General features: G+C 34.2%; 2 protein-coding genes across 2 annotated transcripts; both read left to right on the forward strand.

Moving 5' to 3' along the window:
• Positions 1–467: 467 nt before the first annotated feature.
• APX3 (ascorbate peroxidase 3) lies at positions 468–5419 on the forward strand. The gene is made up of 9 exons (XM_028055281.2): positions 468–728; positions 883–1007; positions 1253–1302; positions 2622–2687; positions 2774–2822; positions 2965–3047; positions 3136–3215; positions 3340–3442; positions 5053–5419. The coding sequence occupies exons 1-9, from the start codon at positions 613–615 to the stop codon at positions 5242–5244; spliced, it is 864 nt and encodes a 287-aa protein (XP_027911082.1). The 5' UTR covers positions 468–612; the 3' UTR covers positions 5245–5419.
• Positions 5420–8255: 2836 nt separating this feature from the next.
• LOC114168245 (myb-related protein 308-like) lies at positions 8256–9589 on the forward strand. Its single transcript, XM_028052996.2, has 2 exons — positions 8256–8778; positions 8903–9589. The coding sequence occupies exons 1-2, from the start codon at positions 8516–8518 to the stop codon at positions 9402–9404; spliced, it is 765 nt and encodes a 254-aa protein (XP_027908797.1). The 5' UTR covers positions 8256–8515; the 3' UTR covers positions 9405–9589.
• The last annotated feature ends 13403 nt before the right edge of the window (positions 9590–22992 follow it).

Genomic DNA, 22992 nt, shown 5'->3' on the forward strand with positions numbered 1-22992 from the left:
AACAAATGTAAAAAAAAAAAAATCCTAGGTTGTTTGTTCTAGTAGGTATAATATGGCTATGTATGAGAATGGATTCATTTAAATGTACAATTAAGTTTTGGACAGATATGAAATATTGGACAGATGGTAATAAAGTCGTGCACTATCTCTCTTGTCCGAAACGAATTGGAAATTAATGGCCTTGCATAAGAAACATGTCCGTATATTTTATGTTGAAAATTTCTGCAGCACCTTTTTATTAATGCATGGTAGTTTTGTTAAAAAAAAACATTATTCAATAAAAATAATATATAGTTTTATTTAGAAATAAAACAAAATGTGAATGCGTTTTGTCCCTTCCTAATTTCGATTTGTTTTTAGCTGATTGATTATGAATTGTGGTGAAGCTAGCGAGTGAGCCAATTAAAAAGTGTGACGTGGCAATAGAGAAATGGGAAGGCATTGGAATATGCCATGGTAATGGGAGCACCACCCATACATACAACACAATTATCCATTCACTCGTTCATTCAATACATTCTCAGTTAGCAGTTAGCAGTGCACTGAGGTTTTCTTCTTTGTTCTTTGGTTTCTCTTTTTCGCGTGTCAAACAGATTCCGTTATCCCCTGAGTATGGCGTTGCCGGTGGTGGTCGACTCAGAGTACCTCAAGGAGGTCGACAAGGCTCGCCGCGATCTCCGTGCACTCATCGCTAACAGGAACTGCGCTCCTCTCATGCTTCGCCTAGCGTATGTTCTTCTTCTCTATTTCTTTTATTTTTTCCAGCCAAACAGTTTGATGCTAATACTTAGGTTTCGAGTTTTCGCTTCTTACACGGTCAACGCTGCGATCGTGCAATTTTATTTCGTTTTTCCGTGCTTGAAATTGCTTAATCTGATGCAGCTGGCACGATGCCGGCACTTACGATGCCAAAACCAAGACCGGTGGACCTAACGGTTCGATCCGGAACGAGGAAGAATATTCTCACGGTTCCAACAATGGCTTGAAGAAGGCTATTGATTTCTGCGGTATGTTTTCTTGTCTCGCTCGCTCTTATTTGCGCTTTGTGCTATTTGAGTATTGAATTTATAACAAGACATATAGGCTTCGATTAGATTTGTGTATTGGCGTGGTCCTGCCTTGTGTTGAGTCGAGATTCGAACCTATTCCAGTTCAACTTGCTTTGGATATTTTTACCGAAATAGTATCGTTGGTTGTAATTATGACGGTCCCCTTATTTTTCTAAGAGTCGGCTTATTTTCTGATGTCACAGAGGAAGTGAAGGCAAAACATCCTAAGATTACGTATGCAGATCTTTACCAGGTAATCATTCTGTTTTCATTCAGTTGTTTGTTATGAAAGTCTGTAGTGAATCTGATAATTTGGTACTGAATTATTTAGCGATAATTGTAGAATGTGGTAAATGAACTTCCAAAGTTGTGTGAGATGTATATGATAATTGATTCAGGGTTCCATTTTCTGCAACTTTTGACTCAATTTACTCTTTTCGTACGCTGTTTTTTATGCAAATCTCGTGGATGCTGGCTAGGCTTTGGCTTTTCCGTAGTGCCAGGTGGTGTAGTTTATGATTCTTGTTTCATTTTTGTTGCCTAATATTGAATTTCAGTACGAGGTCGATGCATCAATAGTAAAGTTACATACTTATCTAGTCCAGTGATGCAGTGCCTTGTTACAATTAGGGCTCATGCTGTCATAATGTGACATCCCTGACTACTTATGGTTTCACATTACAACCCTTTATGTGGCTGTGATATTGTGATTAGTGGTTGTGTTCACAACCACTAATCATTCCTTTTTGATATGTTTGAAAATCACAAAAGGATCTGCTACGTAAGTGCAATCAAAGTCCTCAAACAAAATTTTCTTCATTCTTTCTCTTTCTTTACTTGGTAGTTTAGGAAATTTTGAAGGGTGGGGGGATTTTAGGATGTTGGCAAGTTGGTGAACGAAAGGTATTATTTTAAAGGCATTTACGGCCTGTTTAATACTGCACACAAATGTTTCTCTCTCAAAAGAGGGGGAAAAATCCTTAAAACAAGAATTATGGGTAGCTATGCCAAATTTTTATAAAGAGCTATACTACACCTAGATGTTGCTAGTTAAAAAGCTTACAGGAGTACAATTAAAGGTGGAGCTCCTCTGTTAGTTAATGCAATGCGTTTCAAGTTTTAATAGTTTAATCATTTCCCTCCTTGTAGTTCAATTCTTTTGTAGCTAGTTAGGACATGCATATAGTTAACGTCAGTGCTTAAGATTTCTGCAAGGAAGTTGAACACCATTTGACTGGATTTTATTATGCATTTATGTACTAATGTTAAGGTTAGAAAATGTCAGCAATTTCATATTCTGAAAATCAAAGTTTCCCTTAACGTTTCTGAAATAGTTTATGTCAGAATCAAGGGTTTACTGGATATTTGTGTATATGACGCACAAGTCCATTAAATCCGATGAGTGCATGAATTCAGATTCTGTTGAAACAGAGAGGGGGAAGATTATTACTCATGGGGCTTACGTTATATAAAAAAAGACTCACATTCTTAAGTAGAGAATTAAATTAACTGCCTTATAGATTAGATTATACAATCTGCTCTAAAATAATTTCTTTCTCCACGTGCTTCCAGCTTGCTGGTGTTGTTGCAGTTGAGGTTACGGGGGGTCCCACAATTGATTTTGTTCCTGGTAGAAAGGTAGGTTGTGCCATACAAAGTCGGAATATTTCTTGTTATGAAATCAAGGAATCTTGTTTAGTTGATGCGATCTTCTATTCTTGTAGGATTCAAAAGTATCTCCTAAAGAAGGGCGGCTTCCTGATGCTAAACAAGGTGTGTTTTTAAATTTTGTCAGTAGTGGAACTGTTCCCTTTTCCTGGACTATGAAATATGTTATATATTTTCTATTCCCTTCACAATGGACTAGGTTAAGAATTTTAATGAAAGCATAAGAATATGGCAATGCTGTTTGTAGGTGTTTCTCATCTCCGTGATATCTTCTATCGAATGGGCTTGACTGATCGAGAAATCGTTGCGCTGTCTGGAGGGCATACGCTGGTAATTCTCCTTTTTGTGTAATATCTCTTTTATTACTTGCTGTGATTATGGATAGATATACTTACCTTAATTTCTCTGGTCTTATAAGGGGAGAGCACATCCAGACAGATCAGGTTTTGATGGACCTTGGACGGAGGACCCTCTGAAGTTTGATAACTCATACTTTGTGTAAGACTCGTGTTGTGTGCAATAATACTATTAACTTTATCTGTTCTTTGTAGAGCTTCACTAGTGCCTTACAATTCATAAAGAGTTTGATTTTTGTCTACAACTGAATATCACCGTTAAACAGGGAACTTTTGAAAGGCGATTATATTGGGCTGCTCAAACTTCCAACAGACAAGGCTTTATTGGAGGATCCTGAATTTCGCCGTTACGTTGAACTATATGCGAAGGTAATGGAGATTAATTCAAATAACTACCATTGGATATCTGTTTGTGCCGTGTCCAAATTACCAATTAATGTTTCTCAGTAGTGTTTCATCGGTCTGTTTGTTTAGTATAAGCACCAGTAAGCTTGCAAGCTTATTGCATTAATTATTAGGTCAATCTTTGTCCTGATTTACCTCTAGGGTTGGTCTAGTTGTGAGGGATTTGTGTTGTATTCGTAAGGTAGTAGGTTGTATTCTCATTGCGACACTCTCACCGTTGTCCACAATAAAATCTTTGGGCCTGAACTCATTAAGTAGTGATTGATTAGTCGGACCCTTCTTACCCATAAGCGTTGTGCTTTGGAGTTTACTACGCTATCTTGGCACTTCATAAGTTAGGATGGTATTTTTCCCGTTGTTAGTTGGGTGGCTAAACCAACAAATTAACTTATTTAATATGACATCGACCTTTTATCCATTGGTTGGTCAGGTATAAATAAAACTACTTACTCTTCTGGCAATTGACCTTACCTTGTCCTTTATTTTCTTTATTTGACACTGATGAAACTAATTTTTACATTAAACTATATAACATGCCTGTTAGCCTGGGATATAGCTAGACTTAGATTATTGGGTGGCCAACCGTAGAACAATTTTACATAAACATAACTCTCAAGTTTCCATACTTACATAAGTTATAAGAGAATTACAATTATAATTTAATTGTATGATGAATTGCATTGCACCCACTGAGCCCTTGAGATTTTTTTCTGCATTACATTCAACTTTTAAAATAACTATAGTACTTATTTAATTGAAATAGTTTGCAGTTATAAAAGAATATTATAATGTTTTCCATGGTCCGTGGCTTTGGTACAATATTCACGGACACGGTTCCTTAAAACCTTTGAATAATTTAGGTCATATAGGTGTGAATTTGTGATTAAATCATGGTAGAGACTTAGAGGTTATAATAAATCATTGGTTGAATTAGAATAAAGAAAATGAAGATAGCGATCATTCCTAAATCATAGGTCTCTCATTCTATTTCTGTTACAGACGCACAGTCTCACCCAAAGTAAAATAATTAGGGAAGGGGATTGAAATTTGAAGGTTGTCCAACTCTCTATGCACTTTCAAATAAGGGCACGGGGGGTGCATGAGACGTCAAATAAGAGAGAAAACGGATTTCGAGAAGGTTAAGGAGTTTACTATATTTCATGTATTTTGTTTAACCAACTGAACTAGACTTCCTTTACAGTCCATAAATATGATTAAATCATAAAGTATAAAAATTATATCTCACACTATAAATGACCAATTATTATACTAAAACTGTCTAATGGTGATGGTCTAGTAATAATATTGTGAAAGAGTTGCATTCTATTTGAATTGTGATTTTTTTCATTACACGTGCGCAGACCATTCTAATTGGTGTTCTTGCTGTTAGCGCTTATATTGTATGTAGAGTTTTAGAATAACTTTAGACATTTAGGCGAAGTTTATGTTTTGCTCCATTAAAGAAAATTAAGAGCATAGGTATTTGCAGCAAAGTTGTGATTGCTGTTAGTGTGCATCATTGAATTGCTTGAATCTGTCCGCTGTCTTATATTTTTAAACTGTCACTCGGGCAGGACGAGGATGTATTTTTCAGGGATTATGCTGAAGCGCACAAGAAACTTTCAGAGCTAGGCTTTGTGCCAAGTTCAAAGGCGATTTCTATTAAGGATGGGACCATATTGGCACAAAGTGCTGTAGGAGTAGTTGTTACTGCCGCAGTGGTGATCCTCAGTTACTTGTATGAAGTTCGCAAAAGAGGGAAGTAGACCTGGACATGTTCATCTCTCTTGGATGTTACATTTGCTTGACCCCGACCCATTATGTGCAAAATAGGGTTCATTTTTGCAGCTTCAGTTTCTATTTACTTGGCGCCAATAAAGAACAATGCTACAGTCACTCTGACTTTTATATGAATAGACTAAAAATATCCTGAATACTCAATTTGAGAGCAACGTCATAATACGTAAAAACAAAATTTAGCATTCCAGTTACGTGTTATTCACTGAAAGGTTAGAGGAGAGTAGACATGCCCATTTGCTCAAATAATAATAAAAAAAGAGGCTAATTTGTCATGCATGTTTCGTGCGAGGAAATCAGAATTACGAAAACTGGTACTGCGCTAGCTGAGATTTATGAAAATCATGCAGTAAGTTAGTCTGAACTAGAACAGAGAATACTGGTTCGAGTGATAACCAGATATATTACCTGTGTATTATACAAATGATTTGAATATATAAAATAAAAATATTAGTTTATAATTGTTATAAAATTGAATATACACAAACACAATTTATTGAAATGTATTTATGTTTTTTTAACTTTGTAATGTATAGTAAATGTCAAAACTATGTCACAAATAAAATCAATGTGAGTAATTTTTTTTACCAAATATAAATATATGAAGCTCAGTTAGATTCAATATTTAGTTAATTTATAGAAGAAGAAATCTAGTTATGCTAAGAATAATTATAAAAAAAAAAATTGTGGCAAGTGTTGAATACTATATAATAGAATATGGTGCGTTAACTATAGGAACAATTGAGGAATGGAGGTGCATTTGTATTCCTTGGGTGAAGAAAGACAAACAAACGTGTTTGTTATGGCAATTAGGAATACAAATTGGAGCCCTCCTACCCTCCTCCATCTCTAGTACTCATCATCATGTATGCCGATTTGAAAATGTATAGGCTGGAGGACACATGTGGTATTTAAATCGGATAAAAATGAAGAGCGGTAAAAGGAAGAAGTATGCACACAACAACGTGAGACTGAGATTGAGATATATCGAAATCTGCGGTAGTTGTCTGCCAACACTGTTTGAAGAGATTATTAATATATATTTTTTAACCTTATCCACTATACAGAGAGAGAGAGAGAGAGGAAAAAAGGTTGAAGTTGAGGAAGACACATGTGGAGGACAACGAAAGAGGTAGGTAAGAGCTCTTGGAAGTTAGGACAACCTCCCACGAGTACCTAAGCACATGACAAACTCGTGTTGATGTGCTGTGCTGGCTTTCATCAATCATGTAAATGCAAATCGTACGCCACACTCTCTTCCTCTCTATATGTAGTAGTAGTATATTAGACGACTCCCTTTTCCCTTCAACATTCACATTTTCCCTCCCATGTGGAACAACAATGTAATCATCATAATAATAATTAAACCCAACTCATCTATGTCTATGTGTATTCTTTCGCCTTTCTCCAATCATATATTATTTATTGCTTACTTTACTCTTATACGCACATTGCATCTTTTGGTTGGGTAGCCTTGTTGCCTCGCCCAATAAAATCTCCCACCATCTTAGTTGAGTTGTTCATTCTCTTTAAACTCAAAGAGCTCGTATTAAAAGCTAATGCAGTTAATTAATAGGAGACGAGACGAATACATACAATGTGCGTGTTTTTAGGTGCACACATATTTATTTGGTTACTTGGGTGTGGTGTGTTATGTGGCATGGTTGAAGATACAAGAGGAAGAGGATTTGGTCTAGAATTGCAAGTACAGTCAGAAAAGATGAAAAGGTGGGTGAAAATACTCCCAATAATTTCACCCATGTGGACTCAATCTTTTCCCTACAATCGTGCTGTTCCTCCTTGAAAGCAACCTCTTCCCATGAATATTAGCCCTCACCATCTCAGGGACTGGATAACACTGCTATAATAAGAACACAACAAAAAGATTAACCATGCCCCCATTCCCAACCTTTTCCTAAACTTGCAACACAGAAACGAAAACCCCCTACACAACCACAACCATTTCGCATTTCCAATTCCCCCTTCTCTCACTTCAACAACATCTTTCATTCAACACTTCTAGAAAGTAGAAACTTGTCTATTTGATCACCCTCTCTCTCTCTCTCATGCATCATAATGCACCAATACAATAAAGAACCACAACTACCATTACCATCCCTATTCTTTTCCACGCTATTTTCTTTTCTTTTCTTTTCCCTGTTGCAACTAACTTTCCCAAGTAACTATTCTTTTACGGAAATTAAGCCCACACGAACCCTTATGTTTATTTAACACACACTGTTGCTTTGCTTGGTTGCTGGCTGTCCACAATGAAACAACCGAATCATTGTGAAGAGCTTCAGAATTATATGTTTTACCATCGGATGCGCAGTCATGTGCTGGATAGAAAAAACATGGCACCGTCTTCTGCGTGTACACACACACATGTAACATTTTTTTATTCAACAACAACAAGGTTGTAACATTCCAAGATAATAATAAGAATCAAACTGAAATGCGTTAAGGTAGGTAGATCCTCCTAATCAAGTCAATTTCGAATAATGAAAAGCCTCTCTAACTTCAATTTGATTCCACTGTCACATGTACATTTTTTTAATCCCCAACCCGAACGATTAAATTAGAGATAGCTTGCTCCTCACATAACCGGAGTTTGACAGAGCAGTTGTTGAAGAAGGAATTTGGAACTGGTTTTTTACTCAGCAGAGATAAATTGGCAAGCGTGGGTTTAAGTTTTATATTAAGGGTAAAGCTTATGAGAAATAAAAAATGTTTCTTTTTTTTCCAAAAGGGGGTAAGAGATCACATCTTGTCCTGCATTGCCCATACTTTAATACATTCTACTTTACACCAACCTGAAGGTTACCCATTGTTAATGTCTTTTAACTAGTTATATCATTGATGCAAATATAGTATAAATATATCATCAGATAGGGAGAGGAAAGAGAAAGAGAGAGAGAGAGAAAGAGCCAACAGCCACTCTCCTTAACCTGTCTCACCAACTCGCGTCTAGAAGCACCAATTAGGGTCTTCCTTCTCTGTCCTCTCTTCTTTTTCTCTCTCTCTCTCTGTTGTGTTCTGTCCCCTTTCTTTTGGAGTCAAAAGCCTATAAAACCACACCCCAACTCCCTCTTTAACCGGCTTCTTTGTTGCTGCAAGCCAATCTTAATTCCTACCCTTACTTACATTACATACATATACGTATCGTATCATATCATATCATATCTCTAAAGTCACCAGAAAAACAGAAACTTCACAACACAATTCAATTCTCAGCTAATTATGGGAAGATCCCCTTGCTGTGAGAAAGCTCACACAAACAAAGGTGCATGGACCAAAGAAGAAGATGACAGACTCATATCTTATATTCGAGCTCACGGCGAGGGCTGCTGGCGGTCCCTCCCCAAAGCCGCCGGTCTCCTCCGCTGCGGCAAGAGCTGCCGCCTCCGCTGGATCAACTACCTCCGACCCGACCTCAAGCGTGGCAACTTCACCGAAGAAGAGGATGAACTCATCATCAAACTCCACAGCCTCCTCGGGAACAAGTAAGCAAACCCATCTCGTATCTCGTATTCTCATCGCATGAAAAAGGAAAAAATCTTATCTTTTTTTATCTAAATCGAAACCAAACAACCACGTTGTTGGTTGGCGTTGTTGGTGTTGTTTTAGGTGGTCTTTGATAGCTGGGAGATTGCCGGGGAGAACGGACAATGAAATAAAGAACTATTGGAACACTCACATAAGAAGGAAGCTTTTGAACAGAGGAATCGACCCTGCAACTCATAGACCTCTGAACGAAGCTGCTTCTTCTGCAACAGTTGTAACAGTCGCAACTGCCAGTAATATATCTTTCGGTAAACAAGAACAAGAGACAAGTTCGAGTAACGGAAGCGTGGTTAAAGGGACCATCTTCGAACGCTGCCCTGACTTGAACCTTGAGTTAACCATTAGTCCTCCTCGCCACCAACAACAACATCATCAACAACAACCTCAGAAGAATCTTTGCTTCGTTTGCAGTTTGGGTTTGCACAACAGCAAGGACTGCAGCTGCAACGTGGCCAGCCCCGTCACTGCCAACACCACCGCTCCTCCTTCTTCCGCCGCCGCTTATGATTTCTTGGGCTTGAAAACCAACGGTGTTTGGGATTGCACCAGCTTGGAAATGAAATGAAATGAATCCAAGCCATACCGATTAGTTAGTGTTGTTGGAGAGAACCGAGAGAATGAAATTCATTAGTTTTGAATTTTCTCTCCTTATTCCTTTCTTCTCTTCTCTGATTTGTGTAATTAATTAATTAATTACTTAATTAGTCGCTGATGATGCATAATATATAGTTCCGGTACAGTTGAACATCATTCCTTTTCTTGTTACTCTTCTCTGATCTGCAACCAGACTGGTATAGCAGTATATTCATTCAAATCTTCTCAATTTGCAAACTTTTTTTATTTAACGGAAGTCGATCTTTCCGATTGGGGTGAGTAATGACAGCTCTTTTAATCATATTTTACTGAATATTCAATGGTTTATCTGCATCATCACATCCCAGGTCATATATAGTTAATCTTTTTCTTTCCCAATTCTTAATTTTTAATTTGAGTATGTATGATAATCATTCGAGACTCCACATGGATGCAACGAACAATTGAGCTAGCTCCCTCAGATTCCTTATTATTTATATATGAATCTTGATGCTATGGTGAATAATATTATGTATGCATCCATGCGTCATATATATAGAGTATAGACACCACTGAGGCTGTTGGTGACGATCTTTATTTCCCTTTTTCTTCCTCTTTAAATTCTTTTTGGAGGCTTTTGGGCTTGTCTTTTATGGAGAAAAATAAAAGGAAAAGGGAGATGAGATGATAGATATATCCATCCATGTATACGCAAACAGTGAGTGGATAAGCTGGAACTGGAGTTGAACTTTTTTAGATGGAATTAATGGCTCTATTCCCCTGCTACCTAATCAAGTTTTAAAAAATAAAATAATGCTCCCTACATCTCTGCACATCATTTTATATATCTCTACAAATTTTCATTCTTTAATATAATTTAACCACATGTTGTGTGGAGGAAAGTGAAACATGTGGCTTGTTTGGTAATTGAAAAAAAAAAGAAAAGAATGAAAATCTCAATCTGATATCTACTGAATCAGAGTTACAGCTAGCTAAATACTGATACATATGATATCAGGTACTGATAGAAACAAGATATGTAAAACGCGTGAATGAAGCAGCAAGTAGAGTAGAATAGAATCCGTAGTACCACAAGTTCCTTCTACCAACCTCATTAACATTAAATTATTCCAACAAACTTCTTAACTTTGGTGTGTGTGTGTGTGTATGTAGATGCCAACATACCTAGATTTTCCCAGACTTTATTTATTTTACCTTACAGAGAGATCCACACTCTGCTCTTCCATATTTGGTGATACGTCTTGGTATCATATTTGATATGAGATTAGAGAGAAATGAAAGAGAGGTAAAAAAGTGTATGATTAATTAGGTAGTTAATTGGTTTGGTTAGGTTAATCCTGAGTTAGTTGTTGTATTGGGTGGGCACACTCGTTTTCAGTCGACATCTATATTGATTGTTAGTTATTTAAAGAATGTTTTGTGGTGGTTTTGGGTGATGAAATAGGAGTTGCGTGGTTATGTTTCTAAACTTTATGGTGCTTGCTTGGTGCGAGTATGCTTTCTGAACACTGGCTAGGTAGCTACTAGCAACATTATTGCGTATTGACGATGGATAGATAGATAGATATATATACAAAAAGAGGTTTAGAATAGGTAAATGGCATAAATCACATTAAAAGGTGGGAGCAACTAAAATAAAATGGGCAGTAAATTGATCCTACCAACCATTCAAATTTTATCTGCCGCATTAACTGAGGGTCATGTCATGGGGTCTGTCAGAGCAGAGACCAATTGGATTCGATTGGCCAGTTCTGGGTGCATTGGATTATTAATGGGGATGTTTTTCTCCAACCTAATAACATTTTCAAGACTGTGACATTCGTGTCTGATACAGAATAAATCAAAAAGATTCATTTTTTTAGTTACCCTTTTGTAATTTCTGAGTAAAATAAAATCATGCAGATGAGATAACAACACAACACAACACAAACGAACGAAGAGAAAGGACAGAGGAGGTGGTGGTAGCTATTTTCCAACCTTCCCACATATAATGGGGAGCGTCCCTTTTCAACCATCCCTTTTTTCCTTTTTCAAAAGTGTTAGGTAGAGACATTAGAAGCTTCCATCAGATATTTTTTTAATATTAATTTCCTCACTGCTCCCAAGCTAAGGTAGCCTCACAAAAACTATGGTCTTGTTTTTTGATAGCGCAGCCAAGAAGTTTGAAGTGCCCCGAGATAGGGGACTTTTCTGGTTTTAATTTATTGCTTTCTTTCTGAGACCGTGAAATAGCAACTGGGTTGGCCAAAGATTGCAGCTTTCTTATTGTTCCTGCTCTCTACTACTCTACTCTACTCTGATGATACATACGTATTGTTAAATTGGTTGAACCTGCACCCACTTCACATGCATGATTTGTAGTGGGTCCATTTGGATTCATCTCTAGATCCTCACACCATCACCTTGGAGATTACTAAATTATGGACAGGGATGCCTTACATAAGCCATTGTTTGGTGCAAGTACTTTATCCAATTCTGTTCCTTTGGATGTGCATGTGTGTAGCATATAGATATGGATCACATGATATTAATAATAATAATAATCATAATGTTGATAGTACCTTAACCAACTTGATAAATGCCACCACACATGTGTTCACTTTATGGCCATTCCCTGGCCCTTGCTGTATATCAATTATTGCTTCATCGTTTCTTCTCTTTTTCTTTCCCTCTTCGTATACCAATTCCTTTTTTGCTAATTTTAGATCCTTTTCACTTTGCTTTCGACATGTGCTCATGATTTACCAGGATAGAAAATGTTGGAGAAACTGTATATCTTTCTTCACCAGTGTATATATAAAGTAATAAAATTAAGTCCTGTTATTTGGGACCTGGTCAAGTAATGATCTTGCGTTGAATCTTGAGAAAAGAAAACCAGAAGGGTTGAATTGTTGGTGTACTTTGTTTCTATTTTATCTGCCCCTTTTCTCGTCCACTTGCATATGCAGTTTTTATATAATCAGACAAAAGTCATAACTGTTATCTTGGACATAGAAATCTCCTACTGATAAAATCATTCTCTTAAAGCTAAGAAGGAAAGAAAAAAACATTTATTCGTTTTAACTCGAATGACTTGAGACATTATCCACTTTCTCTTTGTAATCCGTCTTTCATCTATAAAGCTGCAGGTCCAAATAAAGTGTAAGCAACAAACAAACATTTCAAAAACTTGTGAAATTGAGCACCCAAAAGTCAGAGCATTCAAAATCACATTCACTTTGACATTTTTTTTTATGTTGAGTATTAAAGAGATCCAAACTATAGTTACATTCAAAACAACATTTGATGTTTTTTCTTTGAATGAAATTTCAGCCTCCTTCAACCAAGCTTAAATTTTTTAACTTTAATCCAGACACGTTTGTAACTTTCACCGTTGAATTACAATTATATTTATATGTGAAGAAATTAGGCAATAATCTTTAACTTTTAAAACTTGATGGTACGTTTGGATAAGGTATTTTAATGAAGCAATTTTTTTTTAAGAATTTAGATTTTTTTGTAATGAAATGTTTTAATTGGATAGGAGAATTAAAAAGCAATTAAAATGGAATTTTTTTTTGAAGTATTTCAATTAGCTAAATTAGTAGAAATTTAAATAATTCTCAAAATAGGTGAAATTTGAAATTCTTTTTACTCAACCTTACCCAGACGGACTCGATTGACCCGTCAACTCGACAAGCCTGATCGGCTTGACATCCTAGACAAGTTTGACGACCTAAACGGGCCTAACGACCTACATGGGTCCAACCTAGTATATATCGGCCCAGCCCAACAACATATATTGGTTGGGCGGGTCTAGCCCGTCCGGGTTTCTCAACCAGTTCGCTTGTCTGGGTTGTTGGGTCGGATCAACCCGTTTTTAAATTTATCATGAACTCAAAACATAATTAAGCCTAAAATAAATATTTTTAAAATGAAATTTTATCTCACAAGAAATTCAATTGTTTTATCCAAACAATAAATTGAAATGTAAGATATTTTAATTTCTTTATCTAAGCAAGTTATTTAAAAAATTAAGAAAATTTAATTCCAAACAATTCAAATACAATGCTTTCAATTTCTCAGTATCGTTGAAATGCTCTATCTAAACACAAAGTTAGGTATTTGTGTTGTAAATATAATAATAATAATAATTATTATTATTATTATTAATATTGAATGTGTATTTAACCTAATATTTAATGATTAGATAAAATATGTATAAAATTGAATAGTAAAATTCATAAAATGATAATAACCGAGTAATAAAACTTAGAATTAAACCTAAACTAGTTAAGGGCATTTATAATTGGGAGTAAGAAGATGTGTATTTGTGTTGTGGGGGGAAGGAGTTGGAGAAAATGGCCCTTGAAATTGAGGCATGGGTAGTGGTAGGTATGAAGTCCTAAAAGTAGGAACACTTTCCTATCGAAATTAACATAAAGAAGCAGGAAGGACATGAATGTGTGAGTTTGGCATATATAAGTGGGAGGTATGGTTTGCTAAAATTAGGGTTGGCATTCACCACCTTCCACTCAAATTAAGATTAGGTTTTTTTCGCAACCATGAACTCAAGACATGGAACTAATTATGTCGTCAATGATTTTGACTTAACTTAATCACTTAAGCAATTTTTATTTTCTAGTTTATCTTCAACATAAGTTTTCTTCTCTCAAGAGACAAAGTATGTTCCATTAAACTTCTCCACACATAAAGATTAAATTTTCAAAAACCTTATATAAGATAAAGATTCAATTATTTTAATCCAATAAAAAAATAGCATTATTGAATGGAATAACCTACCTATGGTGTGGGCCCTCAACATTACCAACTCGAGTATGTTTTGGGGCGGTAGTTGGTAGCCGTCCGACGTAGGCACATGTGCGCTGCTGCGGCGGTGGGTCCTCCCCAAACCACCGTCAATCACCGGTGGGTCCCATCATCAAACCCTAAAATCACTTAGTCATTAGTCAAAATACGCCTCAACCCAATTCCACATACATTTTCTCTAATCTAATGTTAAACATTGTTTAAGCAAAATCTCCCCATTAATTCTTCTCTCCAATCTCCACCAGACAAACTGGTGCATCATGATGGAACATCGCAGAAAAAGTCCATGGATTCGATGATGTTATCAGATAGAAAAAAAAAAAAAACATAGAGGATTAATTAATTAATTATATAAAGCGCATCAGCTTATGTATGTTTGTTTCATTTTAAAGTTTATATTCTGCTATACTTTTAGGTAAACAGATACTAAGAATCCAAATCCAATCTTAATTATTATGAATTGCATCGAAGTTTCATTCTTTCATCGTCACCAGTTAGAGGCAACACAACAACAATAATTACTAAACGACAATCCATGGTCCTCTTCACAATTTTTTTCAAGATTTGACTGTATTCGAGTGACCTTGGTCCGTGAGGACTAATAACTTCATCATTGAATCTATATATCTGCTTGCACATTATATAGTAACAGAAGACAAAGTGTGCGTGCAGTGTAAGATAGCCATAATAATCATGTTAATCTGCGGCTATAATCCTGATTTTCCGAGTTGATTCGGATAAGATACGCAGAAGAAAATTGAGATGATTTTGACGGTGCATGAAGAGAAGAGGCAATTGTTATCTTGTTTTAATTTTGAAGACATGCATGGGACAGAGACATTACTAGGAGCAACAGCAGAGTGAGACCTAATACCCTATTATTACCCTACAAAAGTTTTAGATAGAATTGGATCTCTGGTTCAGCTTCTGGCACTACTGGGTGGTTGGTACCATTTTTCTTCAATAAATAATAATAGTGAAGCAATGGTTTTAGTGAAGAAACAAATTAAAACTCTCCAACATTTCTGATGCAGTGAAGAAATGTGAAGCTGCAACAGTCAGGAACAGAAAGGAACATCCCAACCCTTGCTCTGTTTCTTCACTCAGAAATATTAAATGCAAGAGAAAGGGTTTTGGTTTTGGAAGTATGAGATGATGATGCTTGTTTGAGTTTGGTATGTGAGGGTTGAAAAAGTTATTAATTTGGGTGTGTGTGTTTAATGGTTGGGTGGGAGAGAGAGAGAGAGAGAAGAGAGTGAGAGTGAGATATAATAATAATAATTGGAAAAATAAAGGGTTGTTAAAAGTGAAAATGCCTTTATTGCGAAGGAGTGAGGGTTATTGATTAGTGGTTGGTTAGGTCTTGGGGTGGAGCAGGTGTTTTAATTGGTTTGGGCCATGGGTGGGCCATGGGTGGGCCTGAGGGTACCAAACCCTGAAAAGGACGCGGAGAGGGGGTGCGGGACATAGCACCGTGCGCAAAATAGCAAAAATGTAGCGGGTAGGAAAAGTTCACCAAGTTTGGTGAGATGTCTGTGATTAAATAATGAGATAGGCACATGAAGAAGCAGCACAAAAATCCATATCATAAATAAATAAATAAATAAAGATATTATTTCAGTGTGTGTGGTGTGGATGATGATGACCATGGATTGATGGATGGATGGATGGGCATGTTGTTAGGTAGTGGTTGCTTGGATTTAGGTTATGATGATGATGATGATGATATGATTGTGCAAAGTCATGTATCTCATGTCCATGTACATGTATCTCTGGTCTTTTGTGAGTCAACCATCTATCCCTTTCGGAAACTCATACTTTTTATTTTATTTTTTTTAAAGAAACTGAAATTATTGTCTTCTCAGCTCTTTTTCTCTGTAACCCAAAGTCAGTGATGTTATGTTATCTCTCTCTCTCTTTTTGTTCACAACTCTTCTTCCACTTGTTCACTTGCTTCATGTCTCGCCAACACTGCGTTTTAATGAGAGCAAGTGGTCCATTCACACTTCACATAGAAAAAACTCCCTTTGCCCTTTTTCCTCCTCAACCAACATTTCCACAAACAATTTCAAATAACATAATAAAAAAACATAAATTATAGTCTCGTATTATTTAAAAATAAAAAGAAATTAAATATTAAATGAATTAATTATACCTTAAATAGAGATCGAGAATAATGGTTGAATGTACGTGTTAGGAGCTAACTCTAGATGGGATTTGAATTGTTAGTTGGAACCGAAATTGATAAGTACAATGTGATGTTGAAGTATATCATTATTATCAAACGTGCCTTATATGCATTTAATTAGTAGTCCATGAATATGTTTAATTATAATTGTTAATGACTAATATGATTTATCAATTATTTTATTACTATGAGCTTATCTTATTTTGTTTCTTTGATTTGTAACCGAGCATGGTACTAATTGTGTGGTGACGCGTAAATTGTTGTGGATTATTGTTGCGGGTTGCACAATTGTCCCGTGACAGAAATCAGGTGGACCAAGTTATAATCCAAGTAAAATTCCTAGTAGGACAATTGTTGAGAAAAAGATTAATAGTTATAGTTTTTGTCCTAATAGTAAGTGCTCAATCCTAACAATTGGTATCAGAACTAAGGTCACAAGTTCGATTCCTAGCCGATAATTGTTAAGGATCCAAGTGAAATTTCTAGTAGGATAATCCATGTTTTTGAGGAACTTTTAAAGTTAGTCTTTTGAAATTCCTAGTAGGATAATAATTGGGTAGTGACGCGTGAATTGTTGTGAGTTGCACAATTATCCTGTGACAGAGATCAGGTAGGTCAAGTTATAATCCAAATGGGATTCTTAGTAGGACAATTGGTGAGAAAAAGACTAATAGCTATAATTTTTTATCTAGTGATAAGTACTAGATCCTTACAATTGGTATCAGAGCTAAGGTCACGAATTTGATTCCTAATAACTTATTTGTATTGTATAGGCATTTATATTTTTTGTATGCATGTAAATATTGAATATGTGTGTAGTTATATAAATGTTAGAAGTGTTTTAGAAAGTGATGGATACCACCACTTGATTCCATGATGATGAAGAGGAAGAAAAAGAAGCATGAATTTTCCCAAAACCCTTGCCAAACATCCACCGCCAAAACTCCAAACATTTCTAAATCAAAGCAATCTTACAAAAAAGTTTTGGCCGAAATGAACTAATTTTTTGACATGCCATTGGCATCACATGGCGTTGGGCCCTTTGAAACTAAAAATTCCGAGCCATTATACCAACTTACAATAATAATCATTCTTAAATTTGATGCTGACATTTTTAAACGGTTGCTTCCAATTATTGGATTTTTTCTTTCTCAGTTTCCAAGCATTTGTTGATGAGAGCCTTGTTTCAATTTGTTGAAGAGGATAACTAACTTTACACTGTCTTATCTGAATTCCCAAAAGCACTTTTGGAAAAGCTTGAGGAGCAAGATTAATTGAAGATGTGTGTAAAATGTGAAACTTCTTGCTAAATGCAACAACCAACACTGTTTCTTTTCACAAATAAAATATTGTGGTAGAGCTTCTACCAACTAACATAATCATCAATCAAGTTCATATCATTACAATGCAATGCAATAGAGAAAACAGAGTTTTAGATGAATGTGACATGGCTTTTGGGTGTCTTTGCCAAAACATTTACTCCTTTTCAAATCATCTATCAACTTTTCTTCTCCGTATTTATGATAGAGTATATATTTAAGTCTAACTTAACTCTACAAAATCAGTTTGTAAGGTGAGATTTGCATTTCATTTATATACTATGAAATTAACTTATTTTTGGTCGATGTGAAACTTTTAACGTCCTAACTTCATTTTCTTTTGTTAAAAAATTTAAGTGTAAGTTTAAATTTTATATCAAATAAAAAAAAGTTGAATAACATATAAAAAAATTATAAATTCAAAATTATTATTTTAAAATTATAGGTTTGAAATAATAATTTCGTATGCAAATTTAACTCGTATCTTATTAAGAGTTACTCGGCCCAAACCAACAAACTGGATGCTGGCCTTTTTGCTCCTTGCACCCCTACGGTTTCTTAGTTTATATTTAATTTGTGATTGGGCCCGATGGAGGTTTGTGGACTACAATGGAGAAGATATTGGCGTTGCACATACTAGGAGTACATGAAAATTGATGGATGGGAAGAGGAAAGTGAAAGATGTTGATAAAACAAAATTAAATAAAGAAGAGAATTATATGATAAATTAATAAAAAACATTGATTGAATCAAAATCTTCAAACTTCATCCCAACTTGCCACGTAGTCAATAAAGTAGTGATAAAGCCACAAAAAGACAATGATATCTTGGACATATATAAATATTTAAAGTATTAGAAATAGAATAATAATAATAATAATAATAGGTTGTGACCATTTGGATAAACTAGATATTAAACATGTCGTATATTCATTAAATTGACAACGAGAGACTATAAATAGAAACCCTCCATATTTCATAATCATTGTCCCGTAATTCAAGTTATTTGAGTTAATTTATAATCGTTTGAATTATTATACTATAAAGTATAAAAAGTTGTATTCTGCGTATTAATTATAATTACATTGACACTTTACGTTTTAATAATATTTTACAATTTGTTTCAACGTTACTTTCCTTATTTTAAATTTCGTAAGCATTGATTTACATTCTTTTGAGTTTTGTAATTGAATTACCAGTTCTTACATTCTTCAATCCAAACTTGTTATATTTTTCAGATTTTAAAGTTTTTATCATAAAATCTCAAAAGTAATAGAAATGATTTCATTGAGCACAGTGAATGATTTTTTTAACACTTTTTTCTTCTCAAATTCAGCACAAGGTACATGTAACCGTTTGACTGTGAAAAGAAAAACAAAAAAGAATTTTTGATGAAGATAGACATGCAGATACAGTGGATTGATTGAGGTGTAAAGAGTTAAAATCTATTATTTAAGTTTGCAGATTTACGTAATGAATTAGAAGACAAGAAGGGCAGTGTAAATTATGACGCAATTACAGTAATAAGTCAACTCGTTATCGGAGATTTGAATGAAGTTTGGTGTGCTTAGATTTACTCTGATGTGGCAAGATAAAATCGGAATGACCAAACATTTTGAATGTAAAACATGTGATTCACAATTCAGAACATTATTAATGGTGGGTTTAAGACATGGACGTTACCTAAGCATGTTCCTTGGTGGCTTCTTCAACATTAATCAATTAATATAAACGTGGATCTGAACTTTATGAGATTATCACAAACACAATGTGGAGTCAAACCAAATTTCTTCAACCCTACTTATTTGTCTCACTCGCCAACAACATATGTAACCTCCAACTTGATATTGATTACAGTTTTCATCATGTAACATGACAATGTTGGAAATTTCTTTCTGCACCACTGTTTTTTCTTTACTTATTCATAAACAAGTTTAAAAGTTAATTTTGCCCTCTTTTCTTCCTTCCTCTTTTCCCACAACACCTCCATATTTTCCTCCACCTCCACCCCATCTTTTTATTCCACCTCCATTTCCATCTCCATCTTCACCTCCACCTCCACCTCCATTCCATCATCTTTTTTCACTTTCACCCTAAAAAATATTCCGAGGTGAATAGAAATATCATAATAATGAGGTATAAGAAGAAGATAAAAATCAATGATGAAAAACATATAATGTAAATTTTAAATTTCACAATCTATGCGAATTCTGAATTGTATAATATGAAATTGTAATTTTGTATTACAAATTGTATAATTCGAAACTATAATTACCGTAAGGATGTAATTGAAATTTTAAAACAAATGGGGTGCAGAAAAAAAAATATGGGTTTAGAAAAAAAATTGGGGTGCATGAAGAAATTTGCTGAATTTTTGTTTCGGTATGTTATACCAACAAATGTAATACCTTTTATAAAAAAAATAGGGTTAAATATGTTTTTAGTCCCTCAAATTTCGGTGAAATTTGGAATTAGTTCATCTTCAAAACCTTTGACCAATTTAGTCTTTCATCTTTAAAAATGCGTAAATTTAGTCATTTTAACAAAATTTTATTAAGTTTTTGACATTCCAAACGCATTTCATGATAGTATTTGAATTGTTTACCCCGTTTGACACATTTTTGCTTTAATGTTAACTCAAATATTATCATAAAATGCGTTTAAAATATCAAATAAACTTAACAAAATTTGGTAAAAAAGACTAAATTCATGCATTTCTAAAAATGAATGACTAAATTGGTATAAAGTTTCAAAGAGAAACTAATTCCAAAATTCATTGAAACTTGAAAAATCAAAAACATATTTAACCCAATAAAGTATCATTAGAGTTGGAATAGTAAGTAAGTTTAGTGTTTTGATGATGTTGGGTTATTTTGTTTTGATTATTTTCTTTTATTTCTTCTAAATCGCGTCTAGAGATGTTTTCAACAATATTGGTTGAATTTTTTCATTCATTTTTTATAAAGTTTATCTCTTCTTACCTTTAAATATTTTAGTTCTGGTTTTAAAATTGAAAAGGTTTTATTCAATTCTTTTCTGATTTCTTATATTACGGAATTCTCTTCTTTATTGTTGTCTATTTTATTTATTGCAACTACTTCGCTCAATAGTTTGATTTAGTTGAGAGTAAATGTTTATAGATTTTTTATATTTATTTTTCAGAATTTTATTTTGTATATTAGAGAATTTGACTTCTTTTAACTATTCCTGTATTTTCTCCGTCACATGTTTTCCTATTTTTTCAGTCAATTTAATCATACTTATAGTACGTTCATATAACATTTACACCACACGAGATATATCTTCTTAAAATAATTTTAAATATCTGTGATATTAGTCGCTAAATTTTCTTAGATCACTTTGTTTTTATATAAAAGTTTCAAAAAAAAAAACTTTTTTTTTTCTTTCTTCTTGTTTGAGAAATTTAACACTTAAGAGCTCTTTTTGGTCTATTTCAAGAAAATTATCATATTTAATTGACTAAAAACCTTTCGTTTCTGGTAAAAACATTTCGATGCTTGATCTATTGTTTTATTCATTGTCAGTATACATACTATTCACTGGCATAATTATAGCAATAACTGAAGTAAATTAATTGTTGATGATGAAACTTAAATTTTAGTTTGAAAGAAGAAAAATAAAATGGTATGGGTGATAATATGAGAGTAGTAGATTTTTGGGTGTGGGCAATGAATGGACTGGGTGAGTGGTAAGCCCACAAACACGCTATGATCCAACAACCGCATCACATTTTTGGAGTTAATCAGAACACACTCGAGTAGTAGAGATGATGGTCAACAACATTTAGTTTCCTACAGGCCCATATTTTCATCAAACTAATCATTTATTACTATTTCCTCCAACATCTCACCATTGTGCTTCCCTCTTTATCTATCTCTCCCTCCACCAACATCTTCATGGCTTGCCCAACATAATTTAGACCCAAATTTATTAACCAGAGATAAAATCAATTTATAATATATAAATAAATATAAACTTCACTATACAAATCGGTTTGAAAGTTTGAGTTAAACTTAAAGTTTATAGTATTAGAATCATAAGTTAAAGTCTATCATAGTAAAATTTATTGTTCGTTGGGTTTATTATTCCATTATTTATCAAGTCGTTATTGGACCATCCATTAATATGTAAATTCCATGAGATGTATATGTTTGAACGTGAGGAGATGTGTTGAAAATCTCACATTAGAAATAAGTCTAATATATATATATATATATATATATATATATATATATATATATATATATATATATATATATATATATATATATAAGTAATTGCAATCTTACGAAAGAGTTTTGTATAATCAAAATAGATTAAAATTCACTTCTTAATATGACTTATTAAATTTAAATAGATGGTGCGAGGAGGTGTGTTGAAAGTTTCACATCTCACAGTGCAGAGAAGACTTTGGAGGTTGACCCGTAACTCGCAGAAAAATATACAGGATGGACTGAGTATTTGAGCCCGTTTGTCATAGTTCCATCCCGTATAACTAATTTGTCCACCTATGATTTTTCTCTAGTTCATTCAAATGAAAAAAGTTATAAATAATACTTACTTTAATAATAAATGGATCGTAAAAATTATTATTTTTACTAATTTAATTAAATAAAAATAAAGTTATTACAATTTTATGCAAATCACAAGTTAAATATTATGCGAAAAAGAAAAAAATTAACCCATATTTCTTATACAGGTCGTGTCCCGGCCTTACTTGTTTTATAACTAAACGTAGAGCGGATTAAACCACATTATCATCCTGGACTTTAAAATCATTACTTTAGAAATGCAATATTTTCATGATGGTGACAAATAATCACATTGACCACCTTCTTCGTGCTACACTCATAATTCAAACTTTTCTTCCTCCGACCATATGGTCGTACATGCACTAAAATTTACATCAAGTCACTAACAAAGATCAGAAAATACTCTCTCTTCCATTCCATACCCTCTTCGGTTTTATCCTTGTTTTTTCTATTCCACATTTATGGCAGTACAACGCACGATATCATTACTCTTAAAGCTTCTCTTAAAATAATAAACAAATGTTCTTGAGCTTTAAGTCGTGATCTAATGATAATAGTAAGTAATAATAGTAATAGGAGGTAGAACTGGGTTCTACTATTAGTGTGTCGAGGCAGCTTATAAGAAGAAATGATAACATAGTTTGCTGAAAGCGTTGTGGATGGTTGTGAAATGGATACGTAATGTTGGTG

Source organism: Vigna unguiculata, chromosome 11 (genome assembly GCF_037176805.1).
Source record: "Vigna unguiculata cultivar grain cowpea cultivar isolate G323 ecotype 2 chromosome 11, ASM3717680v1, whole genome shotgun sequence".
Taxonomy (NCBI): Eukaryota; Viridiplantae; Streptophyta; class Magnoliopsida; order Fabales; family Fabaceae; genus Vigna; species Vigna unguiculata.

What these genes read in the sequence shown, in the direction of transcription:
- APX3 (XM_028055281.2), top strand. Translation starts at nt 613, where the DNA reads ATGGCGTTGCCGGTGGTGGTCGACTCAGAGTACCTCAAGGAGGTCGAC. An exon ending in GAAGGCTATTGATTTCTGCG is followed by an intron (nt 1,008 to 1,252) that starts GTATGTTTTCTT and finishes CTGATGTCACAG; the next exon opens with AGGAAGTGAAGGCAAAACAT. An exon ending in ACGTTGAACTATATGCGAAG is followed by an intron (nt 3,443 to 5,052) that starts GTAATGGAGATT and finishes TCACTCGGGCAG; the next exon opens with GACGAGGATGTATTTTTCAG.
- LOC114168245 (XM_028052996.2), top strand. Translation starts at nt 8,516, where the DNA reads ATGGGAAGATCCCCTTGCTGTGAGAAAGCTCACACAAACAAAGGTGCA. An exon ending in CACAGCCTCCTCGGGAACAA is followed by an intron (nt 8,779 to 8,902) that starts GTAAGCAAACCC and finishes GTGTTGTTTTAG; the next exon opens with GTGGTCTTTGATAGCTGGGA.